General features: G+C 35.8%; 1 protein-coding gene across 1 annotated transcript in view; it reads right to left on the minus strand.

Moving 5' to 3' along the window:
* Positions 1-20,741, minus strand: part of Sntb2 (syntrophin beta 2) — an 88,987-nt gene that overhangs the window by 23,146 nt on the left and 45,100 nt on the right. Inside the window, exons 2-3 of the mRNA XM_047529389.1 lie at positions 13,419-13,632; positions 5,376-5,586 (exon numbers count right to left, since the gene is read on the minus strand). Coding sequence (XP_047385345.1) covers positions 5,376-5,586; positions 13,419-13,632 — 425 coding nt within the window. The remainder of the gene's footprint in view (positions 1-5,375; positions 5,587-13,418; positions 13,633-20,741) is intronic.

A 20,741-nucleotide genomic window follows, 5' to 3' on the forward strand; every position in this document is an offset into this window, starting at 1 on the left:
CTACCACTGGGTCTCTCTTCTCCTAACCAGAGCCAGGAGCTAAATCCAGGAGCGGGAAATAAATTCTTGCCAGTGAAGAGACTCATGTTATACTACATACTGAACACAACAAAAAACATGACCTGACTCTCAAAATCAAGCAAAATATTGTAGAAATAATTATTCTTATCAGTGAATCTTAATTTTCTAAGCCTCTTTATTAGTTTATCAGTAACTCCACAATATCTGGAGGGTGAATATCAACTCTAAAGAGGTTGGTTCTCTTAGGTGCTTACTTTTTTTTTTTTTTTTTGTACCAGGGATTGAGCACAGGGGCACTCATTGAGCTCACTGAGCCACATCCCCAACTCTTTTTTATATTTTATTTAGAGACAGGGTCTCGTTGAGTTGCTGAGGCTGGCTTTGAACTTGTGATTCTACTGCCTTAGCCTCCCGATCCCCTGGGATTACAAGTATGCGCCACCATGCCCAGCAGATGCTTACAATTTTTTTACACTGGAACATAACATAGACACCCCAAAGGGATCTCTATGTTATGTTCACTACTAAATCTTGTTCCTTTCAATAGGGAAAATAATGTAAAATTTGTCTTCCTAAGAGGAAGATAATAATAATAATCTCATTTTTTTCTCTTTCCACAGTTTTTTATTAGAAATAATCTGATTTTTAAAACACTCTTCCCTAAGTTACAAGAGACATTTTGAAGGGTAGACCATAATATATGTATTTGGAAAATCTAAATCAAATGTATTTTTTCCCCAAAAAAGGTATTTTGAGATTTAAAGGATAAATGCTAATATCAAATTTAACTAACAATCTTTTAAAAAATTTGTATCCCTTAGATCTTTTAAGTCCTTAGATAATAGATAATAACTTTTCCCTCTTCTATTCACCATTGGAGAAAAATGAAATCTCAATTTTAGTTATTCTGTTCATCTATGTGCCTTAACTTTTAAGGATACTGTTTGCTTTCAGTGGAGTCAAAAATGCTTCCTGCTATATATGGTATGTGTTTTGGATTGTGGTATCAGCATAAGCAGCCTTGGGGCTCCATTACTGAGTTTTTGGCTAGAGTAAAAAGGGATACTAATGTTAGGGTTTCAATTTGTTTGTGTTTCAACACCCACACATACATATACCTGGCCAAACAACGATCTTTTCCAAATTTTATTTTCTAATAAACAGAGATGGATAGCACTAAAGGAAAAAAAAAAAAAAAAAAACTATTCGCTACTACTCATTCTTTAAATTCCTCAACCCTTAAATGGTTTTTAAAATGTTTTTTATTTATAGATAGACTCAATACCTTTATTTTATTTATTTAATTTTATGTGGTGCTGAGGATTGAACTCAGTGCCTCACACATGCTAAGAGGGGTTCTACTGCTGAGCCACGACCCCAGCCCTAAATGATCTTTTTTTTTTTTTTTTTTCTGAAAGATGATATACTTCTGTTCTTTATTACAGTAGAAAACAAAGAACAAAAACCATTCCACTAATCCCAATTTAGTGTATATGTTCCTAATTTGACTCTTTGTCCAATATGCCATTTATCACGAACAAAGCAGGAACAAAGCTTTTCTTTGATTGTCTTAGATTTTCTCATCAGTACCAAAGTGCTGCTAGGGGCAGTGGTGCATGCTTGTGATCCCAGTGACTCTGGAGTCTGAGGCAGGAGGTTTATAAGTGCAAGGCCAGTCAGCAACGTAGCAAGGCCCTAAGCAACTTAGTGAGACTCTGTCTCAAAATAAAAGATAAAAACGTTTGGGGATGTGGATTAGTGATTAAATGCCCTGGGTACCAATCTCCAGTACCAAAAACAAAAACAAACTGAACCAAACCAAACAAAACCTAAGTGCTTTTTAAAAAACCTAATTATATAGGTAACACATGACTTCCCTTTGGTGAACTAAAAGAAAATTTCCTTTTAAGAATATAACCAGACCCCAAAAACACAGGCAACAAAAGCAAAAGTATGGGAGTGTATCAAATTAAGAATCTTCTGCACAGCAAAGTAAACAATAAACAGAATAAAAAAAAACAACCCACAGATTGAAAATATTTGCCAATCCTTTATTAGATAAAAGGTTAATATCAAAAATATATAAGAAACTCAAACTATTCATTAACAACAAAATAACTCCATTAAAAAAATGGGCAAAGTATTTGCCTCCCATGTGTGAGGTCCTGGGTTCAAACCCCAACACCATGCATATACACACAAAGGTAAAGACTTGATCAGTCATTTCTCAAACAAAAACATATAAATGATCAACAATTACAAGACAAAAATGCTCAACATCTCTAATCATCAGGGAAATGCAAATTAAACCACCATTACATATCACATCACATCTGTAAAACTGCCTATTATCAAAAGGATGAAAGACAGTAAGCACGGGCAAGGAAATAAAGAAAAGGGAACCCACATACACTGTTGATGAGAAGTAAATTTGTTATGGTCATTATGAAAAACCTAAAAGTAAGCCAGACACGGTGGTACACACCTATAATCCCAGCTGTTCAGAAGGCAGAGGCAGGAGGATTGTAAGTTCAAAGCCAGCCTCAGTAATTTAGCATATCTCAAAATAAAAAATAAAAAGGGCTGGAGATGTGGCTCAGTAGTTAAGCTCCCCTAGGTTCAATCCCCAGTATAAACAAACAAACAAACAAAAACCATAACAAAAACCTAAAAATAGAAGTACTACTTCTGGGTATTTACTTAAATATTTGAAATCAGTCTGCACTCCCCCTTTTACTGGAACATTATTCATAACAGCCAAGACACGGAATCAACCTATGTGTTCTTCAATGATGAATGAATGAGGAAAATGAGGTACATATACATAAAAGAATCTATATAAAGTCTTAAGAAAGCAGTAAATTGTCATTTGCAACAACATGGATAAAACTGGAGGACATAATCTCTAGTGAAATATACCAGGCACAGACACAAATATTGTATTATCTCACGTATATGCAGAATCTTAAAAAAAGTTGATTTCACGGAAGTAAAGACTAGAATGGTGGTTACTGGAGGCTATGGGACAAGGAGTACATGAGAAAATGAAAGATGTTAGTAAAAGGGTACAAAGTTTCAGTTAGGAGGATTAAGTTCTAGTGATCTACTGAATAGCATAGTAACTACAGTTAATAATTTATTATATATTTAAAAATAGCTAAGAGAGGATTTTAAGTGTTTACACCATGAAGAATTTATAAATATCTGAAATAATGAATATGTTAATTAGCCTAATTTGATCATTTCACAATATATGCATATATTTAAACACCACATTTGGAACCCCAAAAATATATGCAATTATTATTTGTCAATGAAGATATGTGAACATGAATAATTTTTAAAAAAGAATATAACTAATAAATGGTAAAATATCAGTCACATAAAAATCAGTATCAATAAAAAGATGGAAATTCCTGTACATAGAACAGATTTTTTATTGGTTATCAAATATGTGTAATATATGTATTTCCTGCTTTAAGTAAACTCAATGTTTGACAATGTGAATGAAAAAAGATAAGGAGAAAAAATTTAAACAAATGATCCTTTCTAATATCTTTCTTTCTTTTTTGGTCCCAGGGATTGAACCCAGGGATGTTTAACCACTGAACCACATCCCCAGCCCTCATATTTTATTTTGAGACAGGATCTCACTAAGTTACTTAGGGACTTGTTGCTAAGTTGCTGAGGCTGGGTTTCAACTCTTTATCCTTCTGCCTCAGCCTCCTTAGCCACTGGGATTACAGGTGTGCACCACTGCACCCAGCATCCTTTCTAATTTCTCTGTCTAAAATAAATATCTTTTCTAAGTGCAAAAGTTTCATTTATCATTTATATATAAGCTTTTCAAGAAATACACCTTTGCAAAAAGAAGTATTTGCCAACATTAAACAGATTACATGATCCAAATTTTTCTTGATCATTTTCATACTCATATTAATCAACCCTATAGGAAGAAAGGGGTTGGTATTTACCTAGTTCAATGTTTATTAGATATGTGAACTCTTTATAATACTTCTGAGAAATGGCATTCAGTCTTGTTTGAACACCATATTCTGAGAATGAAATTTGACTTGGGTAACCCATAAAACTACTTCAAAGAGTGAAAATCAAGTCAGGTGTGGTAGTGCACCCCTGCAATTCCAGCAACCCTGGAGGTTGATACAGGAGGATCCCAAGTTCAAAGCCAATCTCCACAACTTAGCAAGGCCCTAAACAACGTAGTGAGACCCTGTTACAAAATGAAAAATAAAAAGGACTAGGGATGTAGCTCACTGAATTCAATTCCCACAACCAAAAAATATATATATAAATAAAAAATAAAAATAAAGAGTATTTTAGAAACAGTTCAAATTAGCAGAAATGTCTTTAGGATGGATGAAACTTCTCTTAAATTTATTTCCTAACTTGTATTCTTAGACAATATTTTATAAATATTTTAATTAAAAATTAGTGACTTATTTGCTTGCTTTTTATATGTATGTATGTAGACAAAGAAAACAAAACGATTGAGTATACACAAACCACTAGGTTAAGTTCTCTGGAAGCAAAAAGGATTTGGGAAAAAGTGTGCTCCTGTCTTCAAGTGAGTTGTGGAACTACATGTAAATATAGTACATAAAAAGCAGTTGTGATGAATCGGTGGCTTTACTTTTTTCCTTTTTAGAAGAAACCCAATTAAGTTCACTTAAAAGTCTGGCAATTTTCAAACATTTCTGGTGGAAAACTAAATTATTACAACCCCAACTGAAGATAACTTGGCAATATTTATCAAAATTATAAATGCACATATACTTTGTGGTAGTTTTAAAGTATAACAATAAATTCAGACAGCTCTATGTAAAGGAACTAAGACATCTGCCAATATCCAGGAAGAAACTGAGGCTTTAGTAGCCACAGAATGAATCATTTTTTTCTTTAATTTTAATTTTTTTTGATACTGAGGATGGAACCCAGGGGTGCTTTATAACTCAGCACATCCCAAGTCCTTTTTATCCTCATTTTGAGATAGGATCTTGCTAAGTTGTTGAGGCTGACTTCGAACTTGGAATTCTCTTGCCTTACCATCCTGAGCTGCTGAGATTACAGGTATTCACCACCATATCTGAATTCCCCAACCCCTTTTTATTTTGGGGTAGGGTCTCATTAAATTGTTGGCCTCAAACTTGTGATACTCCTGCCTCAGCCTCTCAAGTTGCACAAATGTGTACCAACATACCTGACTCAAACAAAGATTTGCACGGTAGACATTCAGGACCTAACTGCAAGATAAATATTACAGATAAATGCAATAGGACAACAATTCTGACTCTGAATGGGGGACCAATGAGACTCTGCTCTTCTTTTCAGCCTACCTGTTCTGCCAGCCAGGCAATGTGCTTGACTTCCTTGCTGCCTCCTGCTGTACTAGTTGCACCAAGCATGGCATTAAGCTCAGCCAACACCTGTGGGAGGAGAGCCATTATGTTGGTGTGGATAGCTATGAACCAGGAGTGTGCTGTGGCTGTATCCTTGCAGCGGAGGATCAACGTGTTCCTGCTATCAGGAGAATGTAGCTCTATCAATCTGTGTAAAAATAGAAAAGAAAAATGTGAGCTAGGTCAGAAGTCATCACACCTACCAGAGTTTAACATGCATAACTGCAAATTTAATTATACATTCCTCACAGAAAGACACTTTCTCTTAATTTCCTAGAGTACAATTTCAAAGAAAATCACACATGGAAATGTAATCACCAGAAACTGTAGGATGTACTGTATGTTAATGTAAGGAGTTAGGACAAAGGAAACTATTAGGGTCTTTAGTAGAACACTTGGCTTTGCTTTGGTTTTCATGTCTAAGAAGTGCAAAGTACGCTGGCTGAATGTCATAGGTACACTTGTAAATAAAGAAATGGTATTTTAAATTACTAAGATAATCCTGGTATAAGGTATTGCCAGGTATTTAAAAAAAACAAAAATTGACAAATAAGATGATGAAATTAACACTAAAGCTACATGAAGTAAGAAAGAAGGAAACAGAAGAATATGAAAATCTGCAATTCTTTTAGTGTATGGGTAACATCATATGATAAAATTATCTACTGAGTTTGGCAGAAAAATAGTTAAGAGACTGTCAACACTACAGCTGTTCTGCATTAGTTAATGCTTAACTAAGAACAATCTTTATGTCAAGAGTAACTTTTAGAAATTAAAAGAACTTTTTAATGTGTTCTGTGTTCTACATACATACATACATCTTTCAAAATGGAAAAAGGAAAAGCTGTTAGGAGTGATTCCCCTGGTAGGCTAGAAATTGACAAACTATTAGTGATCAAGAGGAGATTGTTATTTGTTGCTTTGAAGCACTGTCATCAGATTCTGCTCTACCTGTCGAAGATAAGCAATTGACAAGTGTGCTCTGATTTCTGCCTTGAAGCTGGAATTCTCTTCTGCCATATTTTTAAACCCTTCACAATTCAAAATATTTTAAGCTGCTACTTTTTATATGGCAAACATTCATTCTCATTTGAACTCTGGTTGGTTTATCCTCTCTTAAATAAACATTTATTGATCCTGTATTGTAATGGTAGATACTGTACTAGACACTGGTCTTAGACCAACATAGTGGGATCCCATCTCAAATAAGTAACGACGTAAGTGAACAAATAAAACTAAAACAGCACATAATACTATAATAATAAAACACTGCACTAAAGGGGAGTGTCATCTTTGTTTTCCTTATTATTATTATTATTATTATTATTTGCGGTGCTTGGGATTGAACCCAGGGTCTTGTGCTTGCGAGGCAGGCACTCTACCAACTGAGCTATATCCCCAGCCCTCATCTTTGTTTTAATCCTTGTATTGAGTTCATTATTCTGAGAAACTGCTCAAATAGCAATTAAAGTAGCTAAGCTTATTTTAGGGTAAATCTACTTAATGATAAGAAGTTATCCATAAAATACAATGCTAGTTTATGAGGTAACATTTGACTATAAGCCAAAAGCAAGTTATTTTATATTTTATTACTTATACTAATCTTAAAAAGTATTTCCAAAAATTCCTACATAAGATGGCAATGAAGCATATACAACTATTTTATTCCTTCTGAAATCCAATTAAAAACAACAGCAAAAAGGGATTATCTTTTAATCATATTTGTTTGTTTTTATACTGGAAATAGAACCCAGGGGCACTTTACCACTGAGCCGTATCTCCAGTTCATTTTTATTTGTTATTTTGAGAAAGGGTCTCACTAAGTTGCAAAGGCTTGTCTCAAATTTGGGATCCTCCTGCCTCAACTTCCTAAGTCTCTTTTCACTGATTTTTAATTTTATTTTTAACTGACATGTAATAATTGTTCAGCTAGGCATGGTGCCTTACCACTGAGCTTCATCGCCAGCCCTTTTTATTTTTTATTTTGAGACAGGGTCTCATTAGTTGCTTTCCTTAAGGGCCTCAGTAAATTGCTGAGGTTGCCCTCGTACTTGTGATCCTCATGCCTTGGCCTCCAGAGTTGCTGGGATTGCAGGTGTGTGCCACATTGCCTGGCCTGTTAACCCTTTTTTATTGAGTTTTCTTATTTTTGAATTGCATATTTCATTTATTTAGATTTTTTTCTAGCCCATTTATTATATGTATTATTACATGTATTTTGCAAAGATTTTTTCCTAATCTGTGGCTTGTTTTTTCATTCTCTTAGAATGTCTTTTGCAGAAGATATTTTAAATTTTAAGTTCAACCTGTCAATTTTTTCTTTATGAATTGTGTTTTTTTGTATTGAAGGTAAGAAGTCTTCATCAAATTTAAAGAGGATTTTTTAAAAGCATAATATTACCTACCAACTCAGGAAGAATAGGAAAGGAAAAATTATAGCAATATTTTAGAAACTGGCAAGAAGACAAGGGAGTCAAATGACTTTTCAGAAAAGTCTGACAAATTCCAGCTAATTTGTGTTACATAATCCCTAATAGTCTGGGAAATTGGTGGTACCAGTTACCTTCAAAAGTGGGAATAAAGCGTGCCACTAATATAAAGTGGCTGGTTGTGCAGACACAATGGCACATACCTGTAACTTCAGTGATTTAGGAAGCTGAGGCAGAAGGATTGAAAGTTTGGGATTAACCTCAGTAACTCAGTGAGACCCTATCTCAAAATAAAAAAGGGCATGCTTGTAATCCCAGTGGCTCAGGAAACTGAAGCAAGAGGATGGTGAGTTCAGAGCCAGTCTTAGCAATGTAGTGAGGCCCTAAGCAACTCAGTGAGACCCTGCCTCTAAATAAATATGAAAAAGGGCTGGGGATGTGGGTCAGTGGTTGAGTGCCCCTGAGTTCAATCACTGGTACCCTTCCCACCTAAAAAAGATACTCATTATTAATAACTGTAAGAATGAAAAATAAAGCTGTTATAAAACTAAGCAAGTTTAAACAGGAGTAAACAGTAGGACCACAGGGTTCAAAGATGAAAATAGGTAGTAAGTTATTTCCCAGGGCAGGATCACTTTTGCAGTTTCTTGAAAAGGCATTATGAAAATAGGGAATTAAATGAGAAGAAACTCCAAAATAGTATTTGTGAGTCTAGGATGCAGAAAAATCTGCCTTTGAAGAAGTCCCTAAAACTGAGAAGAGGGACAGAGTAATGCCTACAGCCTAGTGCTGTTTTAAAAATTCAAACGAAAACTCTGCTAATAAAAATGTGGAGGCAGTCTGCCAGTAATTGGGCCCAAAGAAGAGAAGAGGAAACAGCTATACAATGTGAAAAGTTTTAGTCTCAAACCACCAAGAATTTGAGAAATGCAATTTTATTTTGATCAGAAAAATCAAATCAATGTTAGATACATAAAAGCATAGGATTCTTTTAAGTTCAACATACTTTATTTCTTTTGTTTAGTAGAGTATTTGACATAATTTGTGTGCTCAATTTAGTAACATAACTTTGTCATAAATTCAAAATTCATCTTTACATGGAAAATAGCCAGTGTGAAGATGACCAAGACATTGTGAAACAGTGCAAAAGACAGACTTAGATTTCTGAAAAGCAGCATTTAAAAAAAAATTTTTTTTAGTTGTCAATGGACCTCTATTTTATTTATTTATATGTGATGATGAGAATCAAATCCAGTGCCTCACACATGCTAGGCAAATGCTCTGCCACTGAGCCACAACTGCAGCCCCCGAAAAGCAACATTTTAAGAACATTTTGATCTTGCTAAATGTCAACTGTCTACAATGCTGTTTGCAAAGGAACCAGCTCATGTTCTCTCCCCGGACTTCATCATTATTATTTAGCTTTCAGGTTGAATGAAACACTTATAAATTATCAGAACCATCTAGTGAGGTAGTGAAAATTCAAACTGGGAAAGGGGAGTAATTGGGTCCAGAGAAGAGAGGAGGAAATAGTTACAAACTTCCTCCTCCCACTTCAGAACTTTTTTCAGCTCTATGTAATAGAACCAAATCAAAATAGTTAAGTTGCTCTCTAATCTAAAATAATTTTATGGTTAGAAGTAAAGCCTTTACATAACAATGAAAAGTGAACCACAACAAATTCTGCTAAACACCCTCCAGAATGATTGATATTAAAAAGACGCAAGGTTGGTAAAGAAGTAATCAATGGGAACTTTGATACATTATTGGTGGGAACATAAAAAGGCACAACCAATTTGGAAGGAAGTTTCGGGAGTTTCTTTCCTTTTTATTTTTGTATCAGGGATAGAACCCAGGGGCACTTAACCACTGAATCAAATTCCTAGCCCTTTTTATTATTTTGAGACAGGGTTCAACTAAGTTGCTGAGGCTGGCTTTGAACTTGGGATCCTCCTGCATCAGTCGCCCATCCTCTGGGATTACCAGAGTACATCACCAAGCACAGCTGGCAGTTTCTTATAAAACAAAACATACACCTACTCTTGGACTTAATGATTTCACTCCTATGAATTTATCCAAGTGAAACAAAAATGTATGACCACAAAAGACTTGTAAAAATACATTCATAATAGCTGGGTGTAGTGGCTCATGTCTGTAATCACAGTTACTCAGGAGGCTGAGGCAGGAGGATCATAAGTTTGAGGCTAGCCCCAGCAACTTGGCAAAACCCTGTCTCAAAATTAAAAGAAAGGTTGTAGGGGGAGGACTGGGGGCTGGGGATGAAGCTCAGTGGTAGAGTGATTGCTTAGCATGCATGAGGCCCTGGGTTCAATCACCAGTACCATCACAAAAAAAAAAAAAAAATAGTATGTGTTTATAATAACTATCTCCAAACTGGAAATAGCTCAAGTGACTATCAATACAAAAGAAAAGAAAAACAAATTGACATTTAAGAGCTGGAGAATATTAAGGACCAAAAATCTCCAAGTGATTTATAGATATTATCTTACTTATTCTTGCAGTAATTCTTTTTTTCCCCAGTTTCAGATACATAATTTTCTGTGGTAAATTATAATTATATATAATAGTGGGATTCATTGTTACATATTCATACATGCACACAATTTAACAGTATAATTTGGTCAATATCATTCCCCATATTTCCCCTTTCCCTCTCCCTGGCCCTTTCCTCTACTCTTCTGATCTCCCTTTGATTTTCATGAGATGCTCCCAACCATTCTTTACCTTTTTCTCTCTAATTTCCACATATGAGAAAAAAACATGACCTTTAACTTTCTGAATTTGGCTTATTTCACTTAACATAATGTTCTCAAGTTCCATCCATTTTCCTACAAATGACACAATTTTGTGCATATTTATGATTGAATAAACTCCACTGTGTATATATACCACATTTTCTTTATCCATTCATCCACTGATGGATACCTCGGTTGGTGTTTGGTTACTATGAATTGTGCTGCTATAATCATGGGTATGCATCTATCACTATAATAGGCTAACTTTAATTCTTCAGAATAAAAATACTGAGGAGTAGTATAACTAGGTCATATGGTGGTTTCATTCCTAGTCTTTTGAGGAACTTCTATACTGATTTTCACAGTAGCTGCATTAATTTACAATTCCACCAACAGTGTAAAAGTGTTCTTTTTCTTCCACATCCTCTCCAGCATTTATTATTGTTTACATTCTTGATGACTGCCATTCTAACTGGAATGGGATAAAATCTCAGTGGAGTTTTATTTCCATTTTCCTATTGCTTAAGATGTTGACCATTTTTTCATACATTTGTTGGTCATTTGTATCTCTTTTTTGAGATGTGTCCATTCATTAATTGAGTTATTGCCCATTCATTAGTTTTTCTTTTTTAACTGTTAAATTTTCTGAGTTCTTTTTATAATTTTGGATATTAATCCTCTGTCAGAAGAGTAGCTAGCAAGTTGGGCACAGTGGCTCATGCCTGTAATTCCAGCAGCTTGGGAGGCTGAGACAGGAGCACTGGAAGTTCAAAGTCAGCTTCAGCAAAAGGGAGGCACTAAGCAACTTATTGAGACTCTGTCTCTAAATAAAATACAAAATAAGCCGGGGATGTGGCTCAGTGGTTGAGTGCCCCTGAGTTCAATCCCCAGTGCCAATTTAAAAAAAAAAAAAAAAAAAAAGTAGCTTGTTAGCAAAGATTTTCTCCCATTCTGTGGGTTCTCTTCATATTTTTAATTGTTTCCTTTGCATGCAGAAGCATTCCGTTTATTAATTCTTGGTATTATTTCCTAAGCTTTCAGGGTCCTATTGAGAAAGTCATTGCCTATACCTATATGTTAGAGTGTTGATCCTACATTTTCTTTTATGAGTTGCATACTTTCTGGTCTAACTCCTAGGTCTTTGATCCCATGTGACTTTTGTGCAGGGTAAGAGGTAAAGGTCTAGTCTCACTCTTCTATATATGGATAACCAGTTTTCTCAGAACCATTTGTTAAAAAGGCTGTCTTTTCTATAATATATGTTTTTGGCACCTTTGTCCTTGAAGTAGTTCTAAAGCGTCAAGTTGAAAGGCATTATGTCCATTTTACAGAGAAAACAGGAAAGAAAAATTAAAGAGCTTACTTAAGGACACTAACTATAGCTATAATATCTTAAGGACTTACCATGCCACCTTTTCAAACATTTTTTCATTAAATACTCCTATAATCTTTATTTTATACAGGAGGAAATCAAGGTATAGAGAAAAAAATAGGTTGGTCAAAGTTACAAAGCCTATCTTCCTAACATTTACAACTGAGGTGCCATTTGTCAATGGTTCTGTGTACTTTTTCTGCCAAGACACATAGGATAGATATTTACATTCTAGTAGTTACACATAATTCTACTGTATTTCTTTTCTCTTAAAAAAAAAAAAAACTGGAGCAAAAGTTAAAATATCATCATACGCTGGGCACAGTGGTGCACAACTGTAATCTCAGTGACTCAGGAGGCTGACGCAAGAAGATCTCAAGTTTGAGAACAGTCTCAGCAACTTGGTGAGGCCCTAAGCAACTTAGTGAGACCCTATCTCAAAATAAAAAATAAAAAGGGCTGGGAATGTAGCTCAGTGGTAAAGCATCACTGGTTTCAATTCCCAATACCATTAGGGGAAAAAAAAAGTCCAATCCAACTCTCACTTTGTAGAAGAGGAAACAGGTCAAGAGAAGCAAACCTGCCAGAGTAAGACTGCTAGCTGAGATAGCTAGATGTATAATGCAGATCTCTGACTCTTAACACCACCTACAATATAAGAATTTTCCTTATAAAAAGATACTTAATTTTTTTTTTTGTTTTTTTTTTTTGTTTTTTTTTTTGTTTAACTGGCACACACCAGCTGCACTAGCTACCTTGGGAAGCTAAGACAAGAGGATCACTTGAACCCAGGAGTTTGAGGCCATTCTAAGCAACACAGAGAAACCCCCTCCCCCAACAATATATATATTTTTTTTTGGATTAAGCATTGAACCCAGTAGCACTTTACCACTGACCTGGGTTCCCTGCCCTTTTTATTTTTTATTTTGAGACAGGGTTTCACTAACTGCTTAGGGCCTTACTAAGTTGCTAAGGCCGGACTTGAACTTGTGATCCTCCTGCCTCAGTCTCCTGAGGTTATAGGCAACTGCCGCATGCCTGACTCAAAAAAATACTTGTTTTTTCAATTATAAAGTATTCAAGTTCATAGGTTTTATTATTTTTTTTTTAAAGTAATAGACCTACAGAAAAGTATAAAATGAATAGAAGTGCCAACTTTCCTTCTACCCTTTGTTCCCATTTCACTCCCTAGGGGTAAGCACCATTAACAGTTTCATGTGAGTCTATTCAAAATTTTACTCTATATATACATGTATACATATTTGAAATAATTAAATATGAACTTAAAAAGTGAATATCTCATCTCTTATTGATGCTTTCCTTTGTATAATTTAGTTAATGGAGTCATGTATATATTTCAGCAAGTCCTTAAGTTTGTAAAGCTAAAAGTACCATGTTGATGTTCTTGTTAGGTACAGCTCACCTGTTTTCCAGATCCGGCATGCTTAGGTTTCTAGCAGCAAAGCACATTTTGAGAGGGATGACCTTTCTGTCCTTGGTGCTGTTCTGGTGTTTTGGAGAACCAGAGTCCTCACTGCCACTAAAGCTTGGTGACTGGGGAGCTGCACCTTCCCATGGCAGGTCTGATACTAAGGATGGCTTCTTGATATATGGTGTTACTTCTCGAATGAATTTTACTATGAACAAAAATCAAAGAAAAATTTTAGTATTTTTATTTCCTACGAAAAATAACAACCAAATTACACTTCTTCTGCCAAGATAGGATAGACATTCGCATGCTGATGAGTATAACCAAAGTTATGCATAATTCTTGTCTCACTACTATACTCATACTGTTTTTCTCTTCTCTAAAAAGAATACTATATGGAATGTTAGTGATATCATCATAGGAATAACCTTGAAGATATTATGTATCACATATAGGCAAAATCCAGGACAAAGTATAAAACAAAGGTCAAGAGCCATGAATCTACTTGAGATAGATTCAATGCCTCCTGTGACAGTGACATGTAGACAGATTTAGTCTCTCTTCCACATGAAAATCTTTCAAATATCTGAAAGACAGATTATATTTCTCTCTCCACACTAATCTAAGTATATCTAGTTCATTTCAATTCAGTCAACATCATCTATTAAGTGCCAGGCATTAGCTAGTCATTAAGCATGAAAGAACAAAGGAGGCATGGATTCTGCTCTAAAGGAATGCCCAGTCTACTGGAGAACAACTATGTAAACAGATCATTTTACAGTTCTGAAAAAAATTTACACAAAAATAAAATAAATTCAAGATAAAAACAAAGCAGAAACAACTGATCTCCCTGCTTATTCAAAACACCCCATTTCCATGAAAGTAGTCCCAGATTAAAATATGGCTTTTAGTGGATGGGAAACTTTCTTTTTTTGGTACTGGGGACTGAACCCAGATGTGCTTAATCAGTGAGCCACCTCCCAGTGCTTTTACTTTTTATTTTTGAGACAGGGTCTCACTTAAATTACTTAGGAACTTGTTAAATTGCTGAGGCTGGTCTCAAACTTGCAGACTTTCAGAGTCACTGGGATCTGTGCCCAGATCTGAAACATTTTTCTTTTTAGTTCACTTTTAGGACTCATAAAATACATTCTTTTACTTCACTCATGACTGACATATCATTTTTGAGGCACAGTACTCTTCTTTTCAAAAACTAGATAAACTGAAAATTATTAAAATCTTAAATAGCTTTAAAAAATACATAGTTGAAATTCCAGCTACTTGGTTATGAACTGAAATTTTAGCTTATATGATTGAACCCAACCTACTATGTATAACTATAAAGCTCTAAAAAAAAAACAAAACAAAACCCAGCTATTGAAGAGTCTGAGACAGTAGGATCGCAAAGTTTGAGGCCAGTCTTAGCAACATAGTGAGACTCTGTCTCAAAATAAAAAAATAAAAAGGACTGAGGATGGGGGGCTAGGGGCTAGCCTAGCATGTGTGAGGCACTGGGTCCATCAACAACTAAAATATATATTAAAAAAAAAAAAAGAACTGAGGGGCTGGGGAGATAGCTCAGTCGGTAGAGTGCTTGCCTTGTAAGCACAAGGCCCTGGGTTCGATCCCCAGCACCCCTCAAAAAAAAAAAAAAAAGAACCGAGGATGTAACTCAGGGGTAAAGCCCCCCCTAAGTTCCACTTCCAGAACCAAAGAAATAAAATAAATTAATTTTTTAAAAAATTATTTTAGTTGTCAATGGACCTTTATTTTATTTATTTATTTATATGTAGTGCTGGGAATTGAACCCAATGCCTCACACATGCTAGATAAGCACTCTGCCACTGAGCTATAACCACAGCCCTAATAGTTAATTAAAAAATAAGGGGGTGGGCTGGGGTGTGGTTCAGTGGTAGAGTGTCCTGCGTTTAATCCCTATTACTGTAAGAAAAAAAAAAAGTTGAATGTAAATGAATCTATTATCATTACCTCTATTGATATAATACATATTACATTAATATTCTACCTCTTTCAAATTCTAATGAGATAGGTCATTACAATAGTATCATACCTTTTAAAAACCTGAATAGATCATTGTCAATGCTTATCAATATCATAATAGCTAGTATTATTTTATAGCATTAGAAGTCTCACAAACCTGTGAAACTTCACTATCAAATAGACTAGTAAATATGAAAAATAATTAGATGTTTCTGAAAACCTAACTAACAACAATCCTTAAAAACATTTTCTTTTGGATAGGTAATATAGGTTGAATATCCTTTATCTGAAATGCTTAGGAGCAGAAGTGTTTCTGATTTTGGAATATTTCCATATACACAATGAATATTTTGGGGATGAGCCTCAAATCTAAACACAAAAATTAATTTAGGTTTCGAATACACATTATAAACATAGCTTAAAGGTAATTTTATATACAACAGTTTAAACACACCTGCATTTTGATTGTCACATTAAGTCAAGTGTGGAATTTTCAACTTGTGGTATCATGTTTGAGCTCAAAAAGTTTCAGATTTTGGAGTTTTTTGGATTTTGGATCTTTGGATGAAGGAAGATTAATCTATGCTCATACAATGCTCATAAAATGAAACTCAAAAGAAGATAGAAATGGGTTTATAATAAAAGTACAGATTTATAGCTGCCTAGTTCCATCCCAGAAGGCAATCACTGTATGGTCTTCCAGAGAGATACTAGATATGCTAAGCCTATATAAAAACAGACATACATTTTGTGCATCTCTCTATATAGATGTACATATATAGATGTACACATATTTCACACAATGGCAATATATATACACACTGTTTTCCATCTTGCTTTTTAAATTTAGTGATACTGACACTACTCCTCCCGCACTTTTCTTTTTTTCTTGAACAGTCTTTTACAAGCAGTCAACAGCTCTACCATACTGTGTGGTGATTCCATCTTTGAAATCTGACATATTTCAAATTCTAACTGCACTTGCATACTTTAAAACTGTGTGGCCTCACTCAACTGTTTTGAGGTCCTCATCTACAAAATAGGAGAAACTAAACAAGCAAAAGTTCTAGACACACACAAATATTCAATAATGAGTAGTGTCTTTCTTTTTCTTTTTCTGACTTAGAGTAGAAGTTAAAAACTTTAACACTAATCAGTAGGCAAAATAAATCCATTTCTTATACTAAAGAATACAATAATTCTAATGCCAATATTTAAATATAACATATGTACATTTGTGAACTTTCTCTGCACAGTTATATACGTATTTCTGGGTGGAAAAAATAAAACTGGCTGCCTCAGGTTACCAAGTAGATTTTTTCATCCTAGAAAAATGAGCAGTAGTACAGTTAGTATATCCCTTGAGCAGCTGACTTGGACTTTTCAAGACACTTTAACTCTGTGTTTTCAAGACAGTATTAGATCACAATAACTTGGCAGAAAATTCCTAAGTTTCTAATCACCAGAGCATGGTAGAGATACGATTTTTGAACATTTAAGGCATTATATCAACTATTGGGCTATCAACTTGGAAAAATAAAGATATTCTAAATGCCTATTCTAGAATATTACAGTGATTAGAAAGAACATTAGGGGCTGGAGATGTAGCTCAATGTGTGAAGTCCTGGGTTTGATTCCCAAGAAGAGGGAAAAAAAAAAAAAAAAAAAAAAAAAGAGAGGAAGAAGAAGAAAGGAAGAACCTGGCATGGTAGTGCATGCCTGTAATCCCAGCAGTATGTGCCACTGTATCCAGCTGGCTATATATTTATACCAAACAGAAGAAAACAAAACAAAAACTTTTTAAGAAACAAAGAACTTATTCTGAAATCTGGAAACTGCCATAAGCTGAAATCTTGTTTGGCCTTCAAAACATTTAATGTACTGGATGGGCTCCCAGATTCAATTGATTCAGGTACTAATGAATAAGGTTACAAGGAGTTCCATGTCTGAGACATTAGGCAGCATCTGATTTTAAAATGCATGCTGCTTATGTGGCTTTAAAAAAAATTTTTTTTTTTTTTTTTGTTACAAATGGACACATACCTTTATTTTATTTATTTTCATGTGATGCTGAGGATCAAAACCAGAACCTCGTGTGTGCTGGCAAGTGTTATGTTATGTTATGCCTTACCACTGAGCTACAACCCACCCTTTTATGTGGCTTTTTAGAGTTTATCCTGAAGATCCTTCATAGTATAGATACAGGCTATAGCTGTATATGTGTTTGGGTGAACTCATCACCTTCCCTTATAAAAACCACCCTCATATAATCATTATTTTCTTCTTTTAATATATTTAGTTGTAGGTGGACACAATACCTTTATTTTATTTATGTTCATGTGGTGCTGAGGATTGAACCCAGTGCCTCGTACATGTGAGGCAAGTGCTCTGCTCTACCACTGAGTTACAATCCCAGTCCCATTTTCTTTTTATCTATATCTTTTATTGTTTTCTTAACCCAGTTGGGGATCTTTAATGTAAGTTTAAGTGAAACTAAACAGGTCAAACAATGTGAGGTGCCATATTCCCCTTGCTTTTGCAAGCTAGCTTGTTTCTGAGTTATCCTCAAGGCAGAAGATGTGGCTCTGCATTCCACACAGGAATGAGTTATATGCTGACATCACTATTAAAGTATTCTCCCAAGGTTCTCCTCAACCTCATCCTAGCTCCCCATCAGAGCTGAGATGATAGGAGTTGGAGGAGGGTAACAGGAATGAAGGTGGTTAGAGGTAGTCAGATGCTATGATTCAATTGCAAGTAGATCTACTTAGATGTCTCAACAGACTGGATAAGGGGGTTGGGTGACAAAAAAGGGTCAAGGATGATTTCAAGATTTTTGTCCTGAACAAATGAAAGGAATAGAGTTGCTACTGATAGGTTTAGGAGGAAAGATTAGGAACTTGAGATACACATTAGAAAATCAGTCTCACAGGCACTAAATATGACTCTGCAGTCCAGGAAACAGGTCTGGGCTAGAGACATATATATGAGAACTATTAGCAAATAGTTGATGCTTAAAGACATGAAACTGGATCAGACTATTCTCTATCTCAAGGTCCCTGCAGGAAACAAAGAGTACAGGATTTAATACAAAGAAAATTTATAAAGGGGTGGGGCAGAGTACAGGGAAACCACAAGGGAAAAATCGCATGGTACCACAGGACTATTAACAGAGTGGTTGTTTCCACACTCAGGCCTGAAGGGACCAGGAGAGGAAGTGGCACCAGACCCATAAGAAGGATCTGTAGAGACTGACTTCAGAGAAGCAGGACGGTCAGTCAATTAAGTTAAACTAAGGTGACCTGACAGACTAGGAGTTGAAAGAATAACTACTACTCCAGCCCCACTCCAGCCTCCTCTTTTCTCTCCAGTGTCCTCCTTTGGCTCTTCATTGGTCCAATGCAACAAAAACGGAAGACCTGAGAAGCCTGTCAAAATGATCAATTCAGGGCAGTCTCCTGCCACAGACAGCAGGTAGAGGAACAGGAGTTACCTAGAGGGGCAAATGAAGACTCCAGCATAGTCACTAAGGACATGAGCATGAACCATAAAGAGGACATTCCACTGACAGAAGGCTGGGAAGAAGAGAAGGAATGCCAAAATAGACGGGTAGGCAGGCAGAGTCTCACAAGAGACAGACAAAGAATCCATAGAAATACTGGTCTAAAATAGTATCAAGTTTACCCAAACTGGAAAAGCCCTGTCTTGACCTGACTAACCCTGACTTGGCTCCTCCTTCTTTTTGCCATTCCTTGAGGAAAAAACAAAACAAAACAACAACAACAAAAAACTAGGTCATGCTTGCTGTTTCTATTTCTCCTTTCACTGCTTAATCTCTTCTGAATCCATCTGAATTCTTAAGAGTCACCAGTGTTTTCTTACCCAAACGAAAGGCCCTTCCTTCAATCTTTATGTTTGATCACTTTTATCTATGACAATGCACACTACTGACTGTTTTCTATTTCTCTTTACCAGCCATGTAATTTTTATTGCTTCTTTTCTCCTTCTATCCCTTCTATACAAGGTGGGTGCAGGGTTTGATTTTAGCACTTTCTTCTCACTTATCCTCTAGCCTCTGGCAACTTCCGTGCTAGATCTCTGGAACCATTATCTCTCCTTGGCCCTAATTCCTTCTAACTGGGTGCTGTCCCATCCTTTCACTATAGCCAAATGTGAATTAATCTTCATTATCCTTAATCCCCTCATCCTGTGTGTACTGTTTTAGTTATCAGCATTAGCATCAACATCTTTCTAGTCACTCAGACTCTGAATGAGTGGTATGGTAAGCCTAGTATAAGGTAACCTGTATTTTATTAAAGGTTGTCCAGGTAGTTGATTTTCAGGCTCACTCAAGGTTGGGAACTGCTTCTCTAAACTTCTGTAAGCTCCTCCCTCTCCCTAGCAACATATCTAATCAGGTGCTAGGCTAGCCCCACCACTAAATTGTTCTCTAATTTACTCACTTTCCTCAATTCCCACTGCCACTGTGCCTTTGGATCACACAGATTGTTATAATGGCCTTTCTTCTGTACTCCTTTGGTAATTGTGAAATATATACAAATTAAGTTACTAATATATACAATTAAAAATTATCATTTTCATCATTTTTCTCATGTACAGTTCAGTAGCATTAAGTACATTTACACTATTGTCACCACTATCACCACCCTCTCCATACTTTTCATTTTCCCAAAATGAAACTCTGTCCCTGTTAAACAGTAACTCCAGGAAGTCTCCTCCCCCTAGTTCTTGGCAACCCCTGTTCTACTTCCTGTCTTTATGAATTTGATTATTCTAGCTACCGGTATAGGTGAAATCGTACAAAATTTGTCTCTGCTTTTAATGGCCTCTTAACTGATATCCTTGCCTTCAGTCTCCCTGTTCTCATTCCTTTGTAAGAGGCTGCCAGGTTGGTTGTCCTGAACCTAGACTCATAATAGTCCACTCCCTATTTTGAAGAACCTCAGTGGTTTCCTATTGATTGAAGAATTCAGTCCAGCCATGCATGATGGAGTATACCTGTTATCACAGCTACTTAGGAGGCTGAGGCAGGAGGATCACAAGTCCTAGGGAAGCCTCAGCAATTTAGCAAAACCCTGTTTCAAAAAAGAGGTGGGAGCGGGGATATAGCTCAGTTGGTAGAGTGCTTGCCTTGCATGCACAAGGCCCTGGGTTCAAACCCCAGCCACTACAAAAAAAAAAAAAAAAAAAAAAAAGTGTGTGTGTGTTGGGGGTGTAGCCCAGAGGTGAAGAACTTGCCTAGCATGTGTGAAGTCCTAGGTTCAATCCCCAGTACCTACCTCGGGCCCCCGCCCC

Source organism: Sciurus carolinensis, chromosome 16 (genome assembly GCF_902686445.1).
Source record: "Sciurus carolinensis chromosome 16, mSciCar1.2, whole genome shotgun sequence".
NCBI lineage: Eukaryota > Metazoa > Chordata > Mammalia > Rodentia > Sciuridae > Sciurus > Sciurus carolinensis.